At 29.9% G+C, this 20,702-nt stretch overlaps 1 protein-coding gene across 4 annotated transcripts in view; it reads left to right on the forward strand.

The window, feature by feature from the left end:
* The first annotated feature begins 2,559 nt into the window (after nt 1-2,559).
* Nucleotides 2,560-20,702, forward strand: part of LOC134680731 (vacuole membrane protein 1-like) — a 35,056-nt gene continuing 16,913 nt past the window's right edge. Inside the window, exons 1-13 of one of the 4 annotated variants that reach the window (XM_063539939.1) lie at nt 2,560-2,656; nt 3,345-3,397; nt 5,579-5,835; nt 6,477-6,567; nt 7,409-7,519; nt 8,028-8,107; nt 8,799-8,886; nt 9,081-9,221; nt 10,826-10,906; nt 11,630-11,746; nt 12,171-12,232; nt 12,689-12,791; nt 14,070-18,614. In XM_063539939.1, the coding sequence (XP_063396009.1) occupies nt 3,368-3,397; nt 5,579-5,835; nt 6,477-6,567; nt 7,409-7,519; nt 8,028-8,107; nt 8,799-8,886; nt 9,081-9,221; nt 10,826-10,906; nt 11,630-11,746; nt 12,171-12,232; nt 12,689-12,791; nt 14,070-14,210 (1,302 nt within the window). In that variant the 5' untranslated portion in view covers nt 2,560-2,656; nt 3,345-3,367 and the 3' untranslated portion in view covers nt 14,211-18,614. Of the gene's footprint in view, nt 2,778-3,344; nt 3,398-5,578; nt 5,836-6,476; nt 6,568-7,408; nt 7,520-8,027; nt 8,108-8,798; nt 8,887-9,080; nt 9,222-10,825; nt 10,907-11,629; nt 11,747-12,170; nt 12,233-12,688; nt 12,792-14,069; nt 18,871-20,702 lie in introns of those variants that run through there. The other 3 variants (XM_063539940.1, XM_063539938.1, XR_010100488.1) reach the window with 3 other exon arrangements.

Below are 20,702 nucleotides of genomic sequence, written 5' to 3' on the forward strand. Positions count from 1 at the left end.
AAATCTGTAAATTATTCAAAAGTATTTAAAATTAGTATTTTGTGAAATAATGTTTAGTTATTCTTAGGTATTCACTCTGTAGAACAACTTAAAAAATAAACATATTTTAACGGTATTTTATTTATTAAAAAGTACCTATACATGAGGCTGTTTTCTGCTCTTTTGTTGGGTTGATGTCTCTTTGACAGATTCCCCATTTCTGTTCTCAATTTTATCATGTTTACCTTTACTTTTAACATTCTGACATTAATGCATATTATTTTTGTACAATCATGATGTAAATATTTATTTTTACTGTGTCATCATCGGTCTTTTATCATTAAAATGAGATAACCTGTTGTAACATATAGAAATAAAAAATCTGCATTGTAATCAAAAAAATCTGCATTGTAATCAAAATATGTTTTATTTAAAGAAGAATTTCTGTGTATTAGTGGTCATAGTTCATGTATTGTGATCACTAGTCTGTCAACAATAAGATTGTATCTGCAAACCCAGATTGTGATATAAAAGGGGCAAAAGTTAACAAAAAGTCTTTCAAACTCATAATTCCAAAATAAACTAACAACACCATGGCCAAAAATAAAAAAGACAAACAGACAAACAACAGTATACAAACACAAAAAGGAAAACTTAACACTAAGCAGTACGAACCCCACCAACAATGAGGGTGATATCATTTTCTCTTGAAGGGTAAGTAGATCTTGCACCACATGTGGCACCTCTCATGTTGCTCTTGTCAGTATAACCCAAAGTCCAATTTGTGATAAGGTGTGTTCAAGTCTTATCTTAATTACCTAGAATTGCCAGTCTTCCAGTACATTTTGACTTTTAAACTAACAATTGACTTTCATTCTAACTTTAGAATTGGATTGTCTAATAAATAAAAGAAGGTTTCAACTCACTAAGGCAAAGTTGACCTCAGATGGAATTTGCTTTTATTTTTAGATGCTTTTTAATCTAATGTATCTTAAACTGTTAAGTTTTTTGACTACATTCATGGCTTTCAAGTATTTGGCTTTGAGTGTTCCTGTTGAAGTTGAATCCTGAAAAGATGTTTAGACACTTGGCATTTTTAAAGTGTTTGTGTTCTTTTTGTAAGCAGGAGTTTTATGTGATATTTGTTCTCAACACTCTAGTAACTGTCTGCATAGATATATACTCTGTACATTTATGACCAAAGAGTGACAGCATCTTCATATATTTGACCTTTATGACTTGTCCTACTAGAAAGGTCACAGCGAGAGTGGCAAAATTTGTTGGCAATGGTATTTGTTGTTAAAATCAATGATGGATTTGTATGTTGCTTATATACCTAAGCAGGTCCTGGGATGTTAATTTGCAGTATGTGAGGAATTTTCTTTGCAAATTCAAATACTTGAAAACAAATTTTAAGCTTTGCATAATGTGTATGTATGAAGAAAAGGAGATGTTGGGTATAGTACACAGACAGCAACCACCAAATTCAATGACACACACACAACAATGTATACATCTATTGTTCAAAGTGAGAAAGTTTTCTTTACAACATTTTAAGTTTTTTTTAACCCTTTCAAGTGAAGAATAAGTCCAAATTTCCTACATGGCAAAAAATGAATTAAAAATATTACAAAGTTTGTATATATAATATATTGACTGAACTTTATGCTAGAGATAGGAAAAAAAACCCTTACATTTATGTAAAAAGATGAACATTTTGTTGTCATTGCAAATCATTATTTGAAACTGCAGAAGAAATTAATAAACCTGTATATATTGACAAATTCTATAATCATAATAACCAGTAAACTTACAGTTTTTTAACACAAGACATATCCATGCAGTGTGCTGTGGAGTATTTTTTTTTTTAGTTTATGGTGACCTATAGGTGTTCACTTCTAGGTCATTTGGCGGGTCTCTGGTTGAGAGTTGTCTTATTGTCAATCATGCCACATCTTCTTATCTAAATATTTTATAACATTTAAATGCATGTGTTGCAATTAATCAGAAGTTAACTATTAACGTTACTATCTGCCATCAATATCACATCTTACAACAACAAAAAATTCACTTGTACAGTTCTTAACCTGGGAATGGTACATTAACATTAGCAAGGGATACTTAAGTATAGTTCTTAGATCTCAAACCTCTCCAATCAGTTGAATGACCTAAGGGTAAATCAAAGATCATACTCAAAATAATACTGGTGTATTATTGGCTTGCAAGTCATTAATTCAACTTCATTTGAATCTCTATTCGTGTTTCTTGACCCTACACTGGAGAAGGGTTATGCATGTGCTTCTTATACTTGCTTATTCAAAGAAGAATGTTTATATACATTTCCCTCAAATAGAAATTGGTAAATATAGATCATTTCTGTGAGGGTCTTGTAACCCCACTGCATTTGATTTGCATGGATTAAATCACATTTCCCATTTCATAAGCTAGGAGTTATCAAGATCTTTTTTGTTAAAATTAGTATTTAATTTAATTGAAATTTGATACTATCAGAAAGGATTTCTACAAAAAAACATGGTTCAAAATTATTTATTGCGGGAAATTTTACCTCCCCTGTTCCAACCGGAAGTGACATTTGGAAAGATCATCCGATCAAGAAATTCTACGAAAAAAGACACGTTGTGTGCCGGTAAACACTGTTATTTAACTGAATGAAAAGGTAAACAATGAATTATGACCGTAAAAGCCTGCGCCACAGTTATGAGAAACTGTCTATTAAACAGCTTAAACAAAAACTAAAAGCAAAAAGCCAGAGAACGAAAGGCCACAAACGGGATTTGGTAAGATGGAATCCAACTTGTTGTTGACTGTTGTGCTTTCTTTTATAAATAGCTGTGTTTTCAAGCACTAAAAACTTTGTTGTTTGAACATCAGTCATGCACGTTTACCGTCATTGTTTTTTTATTTTTTTTTATTTTAATCTTTTTTTTGCGGTAGAAAAGTGCACACACAACACAGTCGCGCTCATCTACCTGTAAGATCGTTGTGGGGCTCATATGGAAGGATCCTATCATTTTTAGCCCACCATATTTTGGTACACTTTCACATCGGCCCCCTTTTAGTCTCAATATGGAGCTATATTTATGATGATTGTTAATGTATATAGACCTTGATGCCCCATTACAAAATCCTGGATCGACACCCGACTAAATTGTGAAGACTGAAGTGTCATGATTGTATATTTCCCAAATTCTTGTCTGTACAAATTATGCTGTATGTATGTCAACATGAACCATGCAAAAAAGGGTTAATCATTACAGCAGTATTATCAAGTATGTTTTTTTTATTTAATTTTGTCAATTTGCTGGTTGGAATGGTAATTTTCAAAGGTCCTTATTTTTATACAGTATGATTGACAACTGCCATATTCATGTCAGACCAACAAACAATTAGAATTGAGGTGAGGCTTTGATTGGACATCAATCTCCTCTTAAATGCTTACTATATTGACCAAAGTATACCTTTTTATTATCCTACATATTTTAGCTGACACTTCATGATGCACAGTACACAACCCAAACCTCAATATATGTTAGATGTGTGATATGCAGTTAAACCTGCCTCTAATATGTCTAATGGCCACTTCCAGACCCACAGTCAACTGTAGACCGAGGCGGCTCACACAGTCAGTAGGCCAAATTTGTACAGATATTGTCATGTGAACTTTTAACAATGGCCAAATGAATGTTTAACTACAAGTATAATCATGACAATAAAACAATCAGTACCACAATTCAAAAAAGAATCAGAACCAGTTTGCAAAAGAGATTGTGTAATATGAAAATAATTTGTGAACTCATTGCAAATTTGATGAGGAAGCTGTAACTATTGGGCATACCGTAACAGTGTTATTGAATCATATTTAGCTATTTGTAAATACTTCATTACATTCAGCTGTCTTGAAAACTGTTAATGATGCTTTGGTTCGTTTTGTCAACATTTTCCTATGACACAATGTATGATATGATTTGAAATTGATTAAAAAGTAGTCATGCAAGTTTTCTACTAGAGGTTTCCATTACTTTTGTTTGTATTTCGAATAAAGATTATATCCAGTAGATTTAATAATATAAAACAATGATGAAAATGCCTCTATTTTAGTAGAAAAAATCATGTTGGTTTATATTGCATTCTGATTTATGATTTTTCAGCAAATGTCTGTACTGCAATCAAGGTCTTAAATAACCTAATTTTATACTCCATGCTTCCTAATATGCTAATGAAAGATACTCCTCCATGTGTGCTACTGACCTTACATTTTGTAGATGGATAGAAATCATTATGTTTGAGTAGTTCTTATAATCCCCCTATTACACAGTATTTTCTTTACTTATTTGTCTCCATCTGTTGCATTGATGTTGTAAACTAATTGGAGATTTCATCAAATTCACATAATGCTTTATTTAATCATTCATGTGTGTGCATGGTGTGTTGTAATGAATTTGGTATAGTATTGTTATAACTCTTATAAGTCATCATACACCTATTATGTCTGTTTAGACTTCTTGTCAGTAACATGGTACAATGTTTTCTATACAAGATATAGCAAATGTCTCATTTTGAAGTAAAAAAGAGAACAGAGAGACAAAGAGAGAGATATAAATTAAATTCCCAAAAAGAGATGTGTATATGTATATCTATCTTTAGAGAAATTCTTTGAAAATTGCATAGGCAAATTAGATGCATGCAAAAAATCACTTGTAAATATTTTAAATATTTTATTTTATGATGAGGATAGGGATAAGTATTTACATGATTTAGCATTCGTAACACTTGTATGATGCTTGTCTTTGCTTGTATACTTTTTGTGTGTTTATTTTATCACAATTGGTTTAAATTACAATTACAATATATAGTTTACATGTAGGTTCTACATTGTATATTAACATATATAATACATTTCATCTGATCATCTGACCAAGCATGGCGTGAATTGAAAAATTTTAACAGTTTAAAATGACACATTAGTTAATAATGCTAATGGTGAATGTGTATTATCATACTAAACAAAAAATGCATTTTATTTTTTTTACCCAAAAATGTAGGTAAAACCTGATCAGTTAAAATTTAATTGTATAATTCTTGCTTTAATTGTAATAGCTTAACAATTACTGTGGATTCAATATTATTTTTTATTGATATGTACAAATGTATGTCACACAAAAATTGGACCAAATACAAATGTATTTCACACAGTAATTGGACCAAAAACAAATTTCCTGTAGGCTAGCTTGATGGAAAATGTTAATTGAATTCTTTATCCATTTGAATTGGTTCCCATGAAAATTAATGAATCCAGAGTACATATTCAATGTTTTTCACAGTATTTTTACATAGCTGTATAAGTAGATCACTGATAATGGAATGCAAAATATTCATTTTAACTTAATATTTTAAATACATGTTTGAATGGGTGAAATTTAATTTTGAGTTGTTTTGAATTAAAGTATATATATCTTATTTCTTTAACTGCTGTGAAGATAAATTGTTTAAAATTGTCAATTCTTTTTAACACGTTTAATGTAATTAATAATTTGTATCCTGTATTACTTTTGTTTTCAATCTAAATATTATTTTGTAGATAGAAAGGCTTATTGACGCCAGTTTAAGTGAAATGGACAAAAAAGGGGACAGAAAATCTTCCTCTGAAAACACAACCCTCAAACAAAGACATTCTCATTCCACTAACGGTGATGTTAAAGATAAGTCCAATCTACTAGACATTATGCATCAAGAAAGACAAGATCGCGAAAAAATCGTCCTGTGGAGAAAACCGTTAAAGACTATTCACTTCTCATGTCTGGAGACAGCCTCACTTCTGAATCAGGCTGGAAAAAAGTAGGTATTAGTATTAATCAGACACACACATACATGAATTTATTATATACATAATATATATTAACTGACATATGGGGTATTCTTGGAAATAGCAGATACATTGACAAATCAGTCTTCCTTTAAATCATAACAAGGTTTATATTTGAGAGAAAAGGTTCTTACTTTTGGCAATAGTTCATGTAGTTGATCAAAATGACTGCATAAAACAGGTAACTATATTATGTCAGAATAAAGTGTATCATCCAGTTCAAATTATGGAAATTACGGATTCAAGTTGTGTATGAATAAAAAAGAAAAAAAAAAGAAAACCATGCTATCGTTGCTTAAAGCAAAGTTTTTATGGATTGAATTGACTTTTGTCATCACTTTCTCTTAGCTTAGGTGTTCTTGTCAATTTCCAAATATAATTTACTAATAGATTTTTGACAATATTACAAAGATGTATGAGGAATGAGATATCCAAAATGTTTTTAAATGTGATCATTTGTGCGTTTAAAAAAATTAAATTCTAGACTACATATTGGTATAGCACTCTTTTGCCACAACAAGGGTGACATTTAATCCCTTTATGACTCATATTTAATCATGTTAATTGTGTACTCATGATATATAGCTGCTTATAACAAAGTTTCCATTGATAGGTTATGGAGACGAAAGATCGCTGTGGTGACGTCTATGTTGATGCTGTTTACGTTTTATCTCGTCTACATTACTCAGGGAACACACCAGCCAGTAAGTTCTATATAGAAATAAGAAGATGTGGTATGAGTGCCAATGAGACAACTCTCAATCCTAGTCATAATTTGTAAAACTAAAATATTAAAGATCAAAATACGACCAAAAACACAGAGCCTTGCTCACATCAAACAGCAACTTTAACATGAATAAAGGACCACAAAAATGACTAGTTTAAAACCATTCAAAGAGGAAAACCAAAAGTCTAATCTACCGTATATAAAAATCGAGAAGCTAAAACATTTATGAACCACATCAACAAATGACAACTCCTGAACATCAGGTTCCTGACTTTAGGAAAGGTGCAAACAGATGCAAATATATGTTAATAGTTGTGAAAACCTAGAGAAATGACCTGGTTCATTGTAAGTAGATTATCAATGATCTTCAAAAAAGAAGGATTTTCTTAGCAGAATTGCTTGGGAGTGTAAGAGCTCTGAAATGTAATGTAGCATCCACAAGTAGTGTGATATGGATTTCTTTTAATTTCTGGTACAAGAAAAAAAGATCAAAAGATCAAAAGAAAAATTTTAAAAAATTGCATTTATCATGTATATATCAATGAAAGTTACTGAAGTTCAACAATAAGAAAGGAAGTCTTACATATACCTATAAAGAAAATTTACTAGGCCTAGATACTACATTTTATTATATTGGTGCAATGTTTAATTTGATTCATGCTATCATTTTTGAATAAAAAATTGCTTTAAAATTTGACTGATGATTTGAATTATATTTTTACTTTTATAAATGATATGGTATGTTAAAGAAATATTAAGTTTATAAAGAAGGAATCATAAGTATGTTTATTCAATGATATTATGTCTTTATTTTTCAGTATGTTGCAAAAATAGAGAAATATGTATTATGGTGTGCATATTGGTTAGGTCTTGGTGTACTATCATCTGTAGGTCTGGGGACAGGATTACATACATTTCTATTATATCTGGTGAGTATATCTTGATGTATTGTCATCTGTAGGTCTGGGGCCAGGATTACATACATTTCTATTATATCTGGTGAGTATATCTTGATGTATTGTCATCTGTAGGTCTGGGGACAGGATTACATACATTTCTATTATATCTGGTGAGTAATTTATCTTGGTGTATTATCATTAGTCTGTCATTAAACATGAGTACATATTAGTTCAGTAACATTAGCTGATAAGTTTGTCATGTAATATGAGTACACAATTGTTTTGAGGATCTGATACATTGGACTTGGTATATCATCAGTATTGAATTTGTAAACAGGATAACATGCAGTTCTGATGTGTTATGTAAGTACATATTGTTGTCTTATCACTGGTAAGTCTGTGAAAAGGATTACTTTGTTTTCACTTTGATTTTCCAGGAATTCTGGATTTAGTCTTATTTTTACAGGAATTTAGGATGACATTTCTCCTACCTCTTCAACACAATATCCCATGTTAAATATTATTTGTATCATTTCAGGGACCACATATTGCAGCAGTAACATTAGCAGCTTATGAATGTAAATCTACAGACTTTCCAGAACCACCATATCCCACAGAGTATGTATAATGTTTAGGGCTATTCCATTAATATGTTTGTGGGAGGGTAGGAAGGGACTTTCAAAATGTCCCTTCTAACAAGAACCATTATTTGATAATTTTGCATAATTGTAATAGACACATTTGACGCATATTGAAAATAGACCCATAATCCACATTCAATGATTAAACTTTCCTTCCTACCCTCCCACATACATTTGACATACATTTCAATGGAATAGCCCTTATTTATAAATATTGTGTTTAAAATTTGTTGGAAAATACTTCCCATATTTCTGAATTTAGCGAGATATCAATGGATTCAGGGAATGCTTTTTAAAATTTTAATTTAAAGTTTCTAAAAGACTTGCTTACTCTTGAAATTCATAGACTATTATGATTGTGTCAATCTCCCTTAAAATTTAACCCTCCAATATATCTTTTAAGAATTGAAAGTTATTTTTCATTTAATAAAATTGAGAATAGAAATGGGGAATGTGTCAAATAGACAACAACCCAACCATAGAAAAAACAACAGCAGAAGGTCAGCAGAATACCTTTTTGTGTGCTTAGACAGTACTGTTTTGTTTATGAACAGATTTAATTTCTAAACAGTTTTAACCAACAACATGAATAATGTCATATAGGTATAAATGTATATAGATCCTTTATTTCATACACCAGATTTAATTAAGTAATTTTGTATTTTCAGAATAGTTTGTCCGGAAGGTGTAACGGATGGCAGTGCAGTATCATTATGGACTATAATGAATAAAGTCAGACTTGAAGCTATTATGTGGGTACGTCATATATTCAACTTTCATAGGTTTTCCTAATGGAAAATCCCTCATAAAAGTTATATTTACTCCAAAAGTATCATAGCAAAATAATAGAATATATATAATACCACGTCATACAAGATCTATTGTTAATTGGATAATTTATGCTGTATAGAATGAGAGAGTTGATTAAAAAATATATCTTTATGTTTCAGGGTGCTGGTACTGCACTTGGAGAGTTACCGCCCTATTTTATGGCGAGGGCAGCTAGGCTTTCGGGGGCAGATCTTGATGATGATGAGTTTGAAGAAATAGAAGAACTCATTCATGAGAAAAAAGAGCATCCTGAAGAATTAGTAAGTCTAGGCAAATTATGTTCACAGTGAGATCTTTGATGCTTGAAGTAACATGTTACTGTGATTTTTAATCTCTTTTTTTCTGTGGGTGCCTTCTAGTAATCACTAGATTGTTCTGTCTATTTTTTCTTTTTCTTTTGTCTGTGTGTGTTTTGTGTCCTCTACAACTTCTGTGAAACCATTGACTAGGTTTAAAATCTAAGTGTCATTTTAGCTTCTGGTGGTACCGTATCCAGGCATGCAAAATCCATATTCTTACTCCAAAATTTAAATTGCCAGGCAACAGTGCAGATTATCAAGTACTTTATGCAAGAATTTTAATAACACTTTTTTATGTTTATTTACTTTTCGAAATCTTCTGAAGGAGTAGAGACCATCCTAATTATTTATCTAATCCAAATTATTATCGAATTTTATTTTCAAAATCAAATATCTAATTATAAATACCAAAAAATAATGCTTCATTAAAATATTTTCATTTTATTCATAGCATAGCATAACGATGTTAAAGCTACGTTTTTACGTAAGAGGTTATTTATTGGTGTTTCAGGCTGCTGCTGGCAGATTGTTTTAGCTAATGATCTTCACACATTCATGCCATGAATAAATTTAATAGCAATTTACTAAAATTTCACTTTTTAATTTCAAGTTGTATTTATTTTCAATATCTTTTATGGATAAGATTTTTACACACTCTCAATGAAATTGTTTGCGATTTAAGCAACTTTCCAATTATTTTATTTCATTTTGTCTTAACATGTAAATTAAGTATTTGTACAGTTCTTGAATCCTGTTAAAAATTTTGAACTTTTAACATTTTAACGACCACAAATGACTTGATAGCCTGAGAGTTCACTTTTTGAACCAGTGACAAAAAGTTTTTTACTCTGTTCATGTTGAAATTGTGGTTAGGGGTATATAATAGTCCAGGTATCATACCTCCTTTTTTAAGCAAGCAGTATATAGTGATGGTATGTTTAACTTGTTTGTCTGTTTGTCTGCTTGTCTGTTCATTCACATGTCTCTCATTTGGACTTTGCTATATTTTATGAAGTTTTTAGGCATCTTGTATCTCAACCATTGTTGAAATGGATTTCATTTAAAAAAAATATAGAATGTTTCTTGCATAATGATTCTGGGCACTTTCTTAATATCAGTATGCTCCAAGGCTAACAAAACATTTGCTTCTTGTTGGCTAGATTTGTTACACTTTTTACAGTGTTTAGAGGGTATGACTTTTTTTAGCTTTGTTTAAGGTTTTGGTTAGTTATAATTGTAATTAATAACATTAAAAGTACCAGTTTTTCAACACCAGATGCTCATTTCGACAAGAAATGTCTCATCAGGAATGCTTGAGGTAAAAATATTTGGAAATCCAAAACTTAATAATAAAATTAAGAGCATTTGAACTGATAGGACTATTAAAAAGTATAGCTTTAAGCAAATAAGCAACACATTTTTTTATATTTAAAATTAGTGCACTTTTCAAAGAAAAGATAAGAAAAGAATAAAACTTTTGAGTTTTCTATGCTATCTCAAGCATGTTTATTAGAAATGAACGTTTAATATATTATAGTCTACTGTCTTATGTTTTATTATTTCAGGGATTTATGGAAAAATCTAAATTAGCTGTACATAACCTTGTACAGAAAGTTGGGTTCTTTGGTATCTTAGCCTGTGCATCTGTAAGTACTGGCTGTTATAAACATATTATGGTGTCTATGTGTCTATCAATGGTACTGTGGACTCATTCTTATTCATTGGATACCAATTTAGTGGGTATAGGTTAACCACGAAATTTGATTTTTAATAGATGTCAATTTTCCCATTTGCTAAAACCACAAATTAAATATCCATGAACATGTAAGTTTTCATTAATTCGCAAAACTTAGTACCCACAAAAATAAATAATCAACATTACTTTTGATTTTGTCTGAAGTTCTGCTTGAGAAACATATTAATCTTAAAAACATCTCTTCGGGAAAAAACTGTTGTTTTATCCATAGAAATGGTCAAGTTGTCTATTATCAGACAACAAAACATGGATCATTTTCATCTATGCCTCTTTACTCTTAAATCTTATCTTTAAATCTATATAAGAAGTCTGTCAGCTAAATATATGTCTGAAAGCAGATGCTCAGATATTGGAACAAATAAATCTAGGCTTATTTTGAAAATTGTTATTCTTATCTTTTAATCATTGAAAAATCATACACTAATAGATTTTATTCAAATTTGGCTTCATTTTATAACACCATTGACTCTGAATTTCAGTCTGTGGTAAACTCAAACATTTCTGTGACTGAATAACCATTTGTTGGACAGTCCAAGTTTGGGAGACTGGAATTTGTAAAAAAATAATTTTGATTGTCTTGTCTCTTGATTATGAGTCTCATGTTTTTTCACAGATACCAAACCCTTTGTTTGATTTGGCAGGAATCACATGTGGTCATTTTCTCATTCCATTTTGGACATTTTTTGGTGCAACATTAATAGGAAAAGCTGTTATTAAAATGCATATACAGGTAAGTTCTATGTTATGTTGTTGGGTAGCTATCTCATATTGATTACACATTTATTTTTATTCATACAGATTTGCACTGTATTGTAGAAAAAATTACCAAATTTTGTGGTTTGGGCTTAAGTTGCATGTTTTTGGGAATTAAATTGAAATAGAGAACAGAAATTGAGAATGTGTCCAAGAGACATCAACACAACTAAAGACAGAGAGAAAATCATACACCTGGAGGCGGACTTGAAGCAGCCCTTAAATAAAATGTGTACTAGTTCAGCAAGAATTTAATTCATTGGTTTTAGTTTTTAGTTTACCAAAAAGAAAACAATCAAGATAAAATGTGATTCATGAAATAACTTTACTGCTATCACTTGAGGCAGTATTCAATTATATTTATATATATGCTATTGTAATTCTTTTTATTTTATTTTCAGAAATTATTTATTATATTCATGTTTAGTGCACATCATGTGGAAACTATAGTCAAGTTAATAGGGTAAGTGAAATATAGAAAAAGTGTTAATTCTATTCTAAGCAAAGGAGTATCACAAACATACCACATGTACCATACAGATATTGTTAATTCAGTAATTACTGTGTGCATTTATTTTTGCAATGTTTTGAGGAATGTACAAAATTACGAGAGCTGTAAGTATTTAAAAAATTATCAGAATGTGAGCTGTTATTGAGATACCAATCAAGTATCATTATTTGTATTGATAGAAACCTCGCAGTAATTTCTGAATTTATAGTATCTGATTAGATTTTGGATGAGAGTTTCAATACTTTGAAAAAGAATATTGCCAAAGTAACTCATTTAAATTTTACACATTTTACACATATTTTTTCACTACGTTTTTGAGCCAAGATCTTGAAAGATGTAAATTTTTACAAGATGACAAATTGTGTGTAGTGAATTTCGTAATCCATTGTAATTTTTTTTTTATTTCAGAAAAATTCCCGCCATAGGTATATCTTTACAGACTCCATTTAAAGAATATTTAGAAGTGCAGAAGAAAAAGCTTCATCATAAACCAGGGACTCATGTCAAATCTGTAAGTACTATCGAAACAGGGTAATATGTGATAAAGAGAAGTATGGGCTTCCTCAAAAGTCTGACTTCTGCATTTCATAAACAAGTGAAGATAGTCTTCAGCATTTTATAAACAAGTGAAGATAGTATTCAGCATTTTATAAACAAGTTAAGATAGTATTCAGCATTTTATAAACAAGTTAAGATAGTCTTCAGCATTTTATAAACAAGTTAAGATAGTATTCAGCATTTTATAAACAAGTTAAGATAGTATTCAGCATTTTATAAACAAGTGAAGATAGTCTTCAGCATTTTATAAACAAGTTAAGATAGTATTCAGCATTTTATAAACAAGTGAAGATAGTCTTCAACATTTTATAAACAAGTTAAGATAGTATTCAGCATTTTATAAACAAGTTAAGATAGTATTCAGCATTTTATAAACAAGTGAAGATAGTCTTCAGCATTTTATAAACAAGTTAAGATAGTATTCAGCATTTTATAAACAAGTTAAGATAGTATTCAGCATTTTATAAACAAGTGAAGATAGTCTTCAGCATTTTATAAACAAGTTAAGATAGTATTCAGCATTTTATAAACAAGTGAAGATAGTCTTCAACATTTTATAAACAAGTTAAGATAGTATTCAGCATTTTATAAACAAGTTAAGATAGTATTCAGCATTTTATAAACAAGTGAAGATAGTCTTCAGCATTTTATAAACAAGTTAAGATAGTATTCAGCATTTTATAAACAAGTGAAGATAGTCTTCAGCATTTTATAAACAAGTTAAGATAGTCTTCAGCATTTTATAAACAAGTTAAGATAGTCTTCAGCATTTTATAAACAAGTTAAGATAGGTACCTATGGAACAAACATTATTTCAATATAAAAAAGAAGATGTGGTACGATTGCTAATGAGACTACTATCCACAAGAGACCAAAATGACATAAACACTAACAACTATAGGTAACTGTACGGCCTTAAACAATGAGCAAAGCCCATACTGCATAGTCAGATATAAAAGACCCCGATATGGCAATATAAAACAATTCAAACGAGAAAACTAACAGCCTCATTTGTATAAAAAAAATGAAGTTTATCCAGCACAATGAGGACCACGAATATGCTTGATGAACATTAATAGTCCAGGCGAACCCCTATTTATGACAAAAAAAAATGACATCATAAAGACACTTATAGTTGACAACTTTTAAGGTGAAGGACATAACTCTAAAAGGTCATTTAAATGAGGACTTTTGACATATTTAATATAGAAACTTTTCTTTATAATTTCAGGATTCCAACCTGTTGGGATGGATATTTGAGAAACTTATTATTGTAATGGTTGTATATTTTGTCCTGTCAATCATCAACTCCACAGCCCAGAGCTACCACAAAAGACTGTGTAAAGAAAAACACAAGAAATCTCAATCATGATTAGAGATATATTGTGTATAAAAAAAAAACAGTGCAAATATTGTTTGTAAAACTGTACTACTGTTCGTGTGTGTGTGTATTTGTGAGTTCAAACCGTATTAGGTTAATTCTTTTATACAATGTAGCACATATCATTTCAGTTGTGTAGTTTTTTTTAATTGAACTTTTCATTTACTATAGTTATGTATTAAAGGATGGAAATTCTATTTTCTTATGATTTTCAATTATATTTTTGTTAATTTTATTTGTTTGATTTTGAAATATTTTGAAACTTCACTATTTTTAAAAAAGTTGATAAAAGAATTAATTTATCATGGCATATTTATTGTATTTGAATGTTTGTAATACAAATTCTGAATAACTTATTTTAAATGTATATAGTTGACTATATTAATGGAATGCTTCATACTGTGAAAATTATATCAGACAATCCCATTGTTTTCAGCACAACATACATAGCAAAAAAACTATTTTTGAAGTTCATTTTTCAATGAAAATAAGAATAAAGAGATGTGGTTAGATTGATGCTGGATTTCAAATAAGGTGGGTATGTGTTTTACTCATTGTTGAAGGCCATCCATTGACCTCTAATTGTTAATTTCTGTGACATTTGATCTCTTGTAGAAAGGTGTTTCATAAGCAATCAAACCACATCTGTTTATATATACATATATATATATATATATGCAATTTAACTCACCTATGATCATATTTTTTTGATTTAAGACCATATTATTTAAACAGTATATATATTCTCTTCCCCTTTGAGGTGAGTTAAGTACATATTTAACAGTTGTATAACCACATCCTTACATAATAACCCTGTCAGAATTTTTGTTACCTTACAAAGTAATTTCAATGCTTGTGCAGTTGAGCAATTTATAAGCTATAGTACATTTTGTCATTTAAATGTTTCCTCTCACACTTCATTGATTATCTGGGACTAATACTGTAAATTCAGAGTTTATTGTGTGTATTTATTATTGAGATTTTTTAAGAATGGACAAAAATGTTGAATTTATTATTGCGAATTCAGGCCCATACAGTTATATGAAGTGGATATCAGTAAGGGAGTTCTTATTATTGTAATACAAACCTTGTCGCATTATTCACATTAATTAAACCGTCACAATAATTTCTGAATTAACAGTACTTTAGAATATAATTGTATGGCATAAAAGCATTGACCAATGCATATTTTGATGACGGTGATGTGCTAAAAATGCGCACAAAACCAACACTTTAATGACCCTATAGAATTTCAAAATGAAGCTTTCAATACTTATAATTATGATTTTATACTTTAACCATGAAATTACAAGTAAAATAAAGCTTGCATTTGTTTCTCTTTGCATCTTTGTCATAGGTAGCACTTGAAATCATCAACATTAGATTTAGATATGAAATACAAATATCATTTTGCAATGCCTTGCCATTGTGTGTGTGCAATTTTGCACCAAAACGTTTTCCAAATACTAGTTCAAAGACTGATATTCTGACAATTTTCTTATTCATGTAAACAAATATTTGCAGATACTTACTAGTCCAAATATAATTGAATAGTCCGTGACATCGACTAGTGGTTTATTGTGAGGACTATGTATGTCTATCAGAATTACAAATTTTGATGAAACATTTATGTAATGTAATTGTGTATTGTTAATTCGGACATTATTGCATGCATTTATGATTGCAACTTTTCACGAAATAGACAAAAAATAGAGTTTAATTATTTTGATTTAAAAAAAAGTCTTAAAAATCTATATTTATTTTTGAGAATGCATGTTCTTATTTTTGTGATACTCATCCAGTGGCATTATTCCAATTAATAAATACCTTGCAATAATTTAAGAATTTAAAGTATCTATTTGTCCCACTGATAACAAGAGTAATTGTTGTACATTATCCCTACATTCCTTTATACCTGGTTTGAAATGTTTTTTTCATAAGGTATACATTAGTAAATGTAATAATTAGTCTAGTTAATGTTCTTATGATACCAATGTTTATTATCAACATGACTGGTAGATTTAATTATTGTTTCATATTTTATAACCTAGTAGTGATACCATCTTGTGAGTCTGGACATAGGGCATTATTGAGCATATAAAAAATATAAACTCTAAATGTATTGATTTTTCAAACATGAAATGAATATTTAACAAAACTAAAATCTATCGACCCAACTACTTTTGTTTAACATGTACAATATCCAATTTACCCTTGGCCTTGGCATGGTTTTGTTGGCTAGTTTTAAGCAGGCACTTATATATTTATTACAACATATTTAACTGGAGAGGGTTTCAATAAAAAGAAGGAGCCTCAGTGGCTGAGGGGTCGAAGTACTCAAACTACTATATTTATAGCCTGTCAACACTGAGGTTGTGAGACCCGCACGGAGAAGAGGCACTTGACTCCAATCTTAATTGACAGAAATTGTAAGTTTTCCTTTCGAAGGTTGGTTGTTTTCTCTTGGCACTCTGGCTTCCTCTACCAATAAAAAACTTGCTGCCACGAAATAGCACAATATATTCTTAAAATCCTCTGGTGATCTTTGTATGTCTATATATATACTCAAAACAAAATGTACACAAATTTGTATAACTTTTAAGTTAGTCCATCTGATTCAGTAGGAATTTCTTTGTGATGTTAACCATCATCTGATACTACTACTACACTGTTGGTACTCAAATCAGTCACATACACATTCCCCTCATCATCTGATGTCACATATCTGTAAAAAAAATAAAAAATTGTATGATCATATTCATTTAAAATTTTAATGTATAACTAGTCTATGAACAAATGTACACATGACACTTATACAAGTACAAGGAACTTCTCTTGTGCATTTTTATTCTGAAACACAACAAGCAAGTACAAAATGGTGATCCATTGAAGAATTATATAAAAAAAATATTTAATGTTGGCAAAGCATGTTCCAAATGTTCAGTAACCGATCCCTCTCTTATTCTATCCTCACTATAATGTTGGCAAATGTATTCCTATTAGTCACATAAACATTCCCCTCATCATTTGATGTCCAAAATCTGCAAAAAAAAATAAAAAAATTTAAGACCATTTACATGTTAAAATTTATAAAAATATATAACTTGTAATGAAGAACGGATCTTTGTAAGCATACAATGAACACATGACACTCAAATACAAATTCGACAAATCTCTAGTGGCCAGGCCCCCCCTTTTAGTGGGAAAAATTTGTTGATTATATAGGGAAATATTGGAGCATGACTGGAGTAGATCCTCCCCTAGGACAGTCAGTGGGCCCTCCCCTAATAATAAGTTCTGGAAATGCCACTGTGTGGTTTTCTATAAGTCACATAAACATTCCCCACATCTGAAACCTAGAGGTTAATTATAAATGAAAATGATCTTTTGTATGACCATTACACTTGAAAAATTATGTTAAATAATATGCATTTTTATTATGAGACCAATAGATTGATTAAAAAAAATAAAAATTATCTTTTGTATGACCATATACTTGGTAAACTTGTTAAAAAAACTGATCTCAGTGAGCATACAAACTGCTAATAAAAAACTGATCTCAGTGAGCATACAATGTACACACAACACTAAAACAAATACCAGGAGTTTTCTGTAGTGTATTTTTATTCTGAAACACAACAATCAAGTAGAAAAAATGGTAATCCTTCAAATTATTGCATAACAAAAGTTGTTGGCAAATCATTTTCCAAAAATCAACTCCAGAATTAACCCTCAGCCTGATTAACTCAAGCTTTAGCAACATGTCATTATATAAGTTTTGACCAAGGTCGGTAGATGATGGTACTATATAAAGGTCAAACTTTTTTAAGCTTTCAGTTTGGATTAATACAATATATTTAGGTATAAACTTCCTGATATAATTTGATTTTAGACTAAGCTGATAATACTAAAAGGACACTTCTAAGTATTGTATATTCAGAAATTATTAAAAACTTTTTGTACATACGAATAATGTGACTTGGTTATTATCACAATAATAAGAACTTGCATTCTGATATCTAATACATATATATACATATATGGATATATATATATGGATGTAGATTTCCCTGAATTGGCAATAATTGATCTTGCGTTTTTGTCCATTCTTCTAAAATCTCCCTAATAATAAATGCATGCAATAATTTCTGAATTGTCAGTACTTGCTGTAACAAATTTAATTGAATGTTATCATTGTTTAACAAATACACAATTTTTGGTCTTTTTCAATGCCAATTATGAGAAACGAAAAAAATATATTGCCTGCTGCAACTATTTCAGATGATATTTCTTCATTATTTTGTCTTTTTCAATGCATTTGTATAAGCACATGTAAAAAAGTGTTGGTCATAGACCATATTCAATTTATAAATGTATAGTTTTGTATAAATATTTTATATTTGTAAATATTGATGTATTTATTTCTAGTCTCAGTGCTTGATTTGATATTGTGCAATTTTCAAAAAACAAAATATCTGTCCAAGATATTAGTTTAACATTTTTGTTTCAGAAGTGACAAGATAAAATACTAAAAGGGTATGCATTTTGATACTGTTCCCAGTTACTAATCTGGCTATCTGTTACAGCAAAATGTCTTGAGTGTGTAGGTAAAGGTGATATCTTTGGTTAGCTTGCCGTAAACTAATTATAAGTTAGGTATACAACCCTCCTTTCAAAGTAGCATAGTCCTACAGACAGATAGATTGTTATCTGTCTGACTAGTCTACTCTTAAAGGTGGGTTGTATACCTAACTTGATGAGGAATTCACAGTTCAGCTAGCAAGCAAGCTAACCAAAAAAATTACATTTATCTACACACTCAAGGCATTTTGATGTAAACAAATTTCATTTTAGAGATACATACCCGTGACAAGTAGATCTACTGAAAGTCTAGTAAATGTCCAAGGCTAAGGAAAAGCAGTTTCTGTTAACAATATCTCAAGTCCATTTAATTGATCAAAGAAACTAAATAGACATATGATCTCTAGATTTATTTCAGTTTAACAAGTTTGAAATTTGCCAACAGATTAAATTTGCATTACCGGTACTTGATGGTTGGTTATAACCAAGATCTCTTATAAATCTACAAATTCATGTTTCAATGTGTTGTGGGGAGCAGGGATATACTTCATTTTATTTTTATACTGGGGTAATTCATGTCTGAGGTGCTGTCTCTTATAACCCACTTATTTTAACTGTTCATGAATAGTTCAAGATTTAAATATTATGGACTCATTCACATCTTCAAGTAACTCACTCTGTTGTGATACTTTAAAGGTTATAAAGGACACCTTTTAATCAAGATTCATCAGATTATTATTTGTTTTATACTTTTGTTTTTAAGAGGGAATAGACCTTAGTTGAAACTGTTTTAATTTAAAAAGTAATATGAAAGAAATGTCTGTAATTTCTACTCCATATTAATACATCCTGAAATTTAAACTTTTCTTTTTGATTCTGCAGACAGTTATTAATTTTGTACACTGAGAAGAGACTATTTTTCTTTAAAAGAAAAAGATACTGCATTATATACAGTTGATTCATGATACAGTTTGCCTACATCTTGCTTATATAGTTACATTCAAAAGAATTAACAGTTCACAATAGGCATGGTCTTATGTACATGTTTAAAAACACTTATCAATCATGATTTTTCAACTTTATCAAGTTTAATGGTACAAATAATGTAAGTTTGTTAATTTTTCAGAATTCAATACTGAGAATACAGAACTTAAAGACATTTTAAGAAAAGAAAAAAGATGAATTATTAAATATTGCTTTAATTTGCTTACATATATACATATATTGGATCATCAAGTTGCATTATTTGCATTAAAATAATCATACCAATAATTTCACAATTTTACAGTATTATACAATTAACAAATACTTATATTGATTTATCAGTTGGTGTTTAAAACCACAACAGATATTATTATTTTGATTATGGTACCATAGTGTAAACAGTATACCTTGTTGTTCAACTTCTGTCGTTTTTATCCATAACCTAAATAAAACTTTACATTCCTACTGCTCTTTTTATTTGTATTTAGTTAAATTCTTGTGTGAACATTATAATTTTGTACACAAGACACCTGTTTATAGACTACAAAAGACTCATTAGTAATGTTTGAATCAAAAGGCCTAATAAAGTACAAACTATTCTTAGTTTGATTGATAGGTTGGTTTTTAACACTACTTTCTGCACTACGGTGCTATTTTGAGACAATCAATTTTATTGAGTGGAAGAAACCTTAGAATTACCAGAGAGAACCAACAAACCATTGAGAGGAAAGCTGAAACTCCTAATTAATAAACACCTTTGTCTCCAATCCAGCCTTTAGTGAGGCCCCTCATGGGGGGGGGGGGGGGGGGGGGGGGGGGTCCTAGTAATCACATAATCACCATTTTTTTGCCAATATAATCACATAATCATTAAATATTTGCTTATCTTTAGTAATCAAATAATCATAAACTAAAAAT

This window comes from Mytilus trossulus, chromosome 8, assembly GCF_036588685.1.
Source record: "Mytilus trossulus isolate FHL-02 chromosome 8, PNRI_Mtr1.1.1.hap1, whole genome shotgun sequence".
Lineage (NCBI taxonomy): Eukaryota > Metazoa > Mollusca > Bivalvia > Mytilida > Mytilidae > Mytilus > Mytilus trossulus.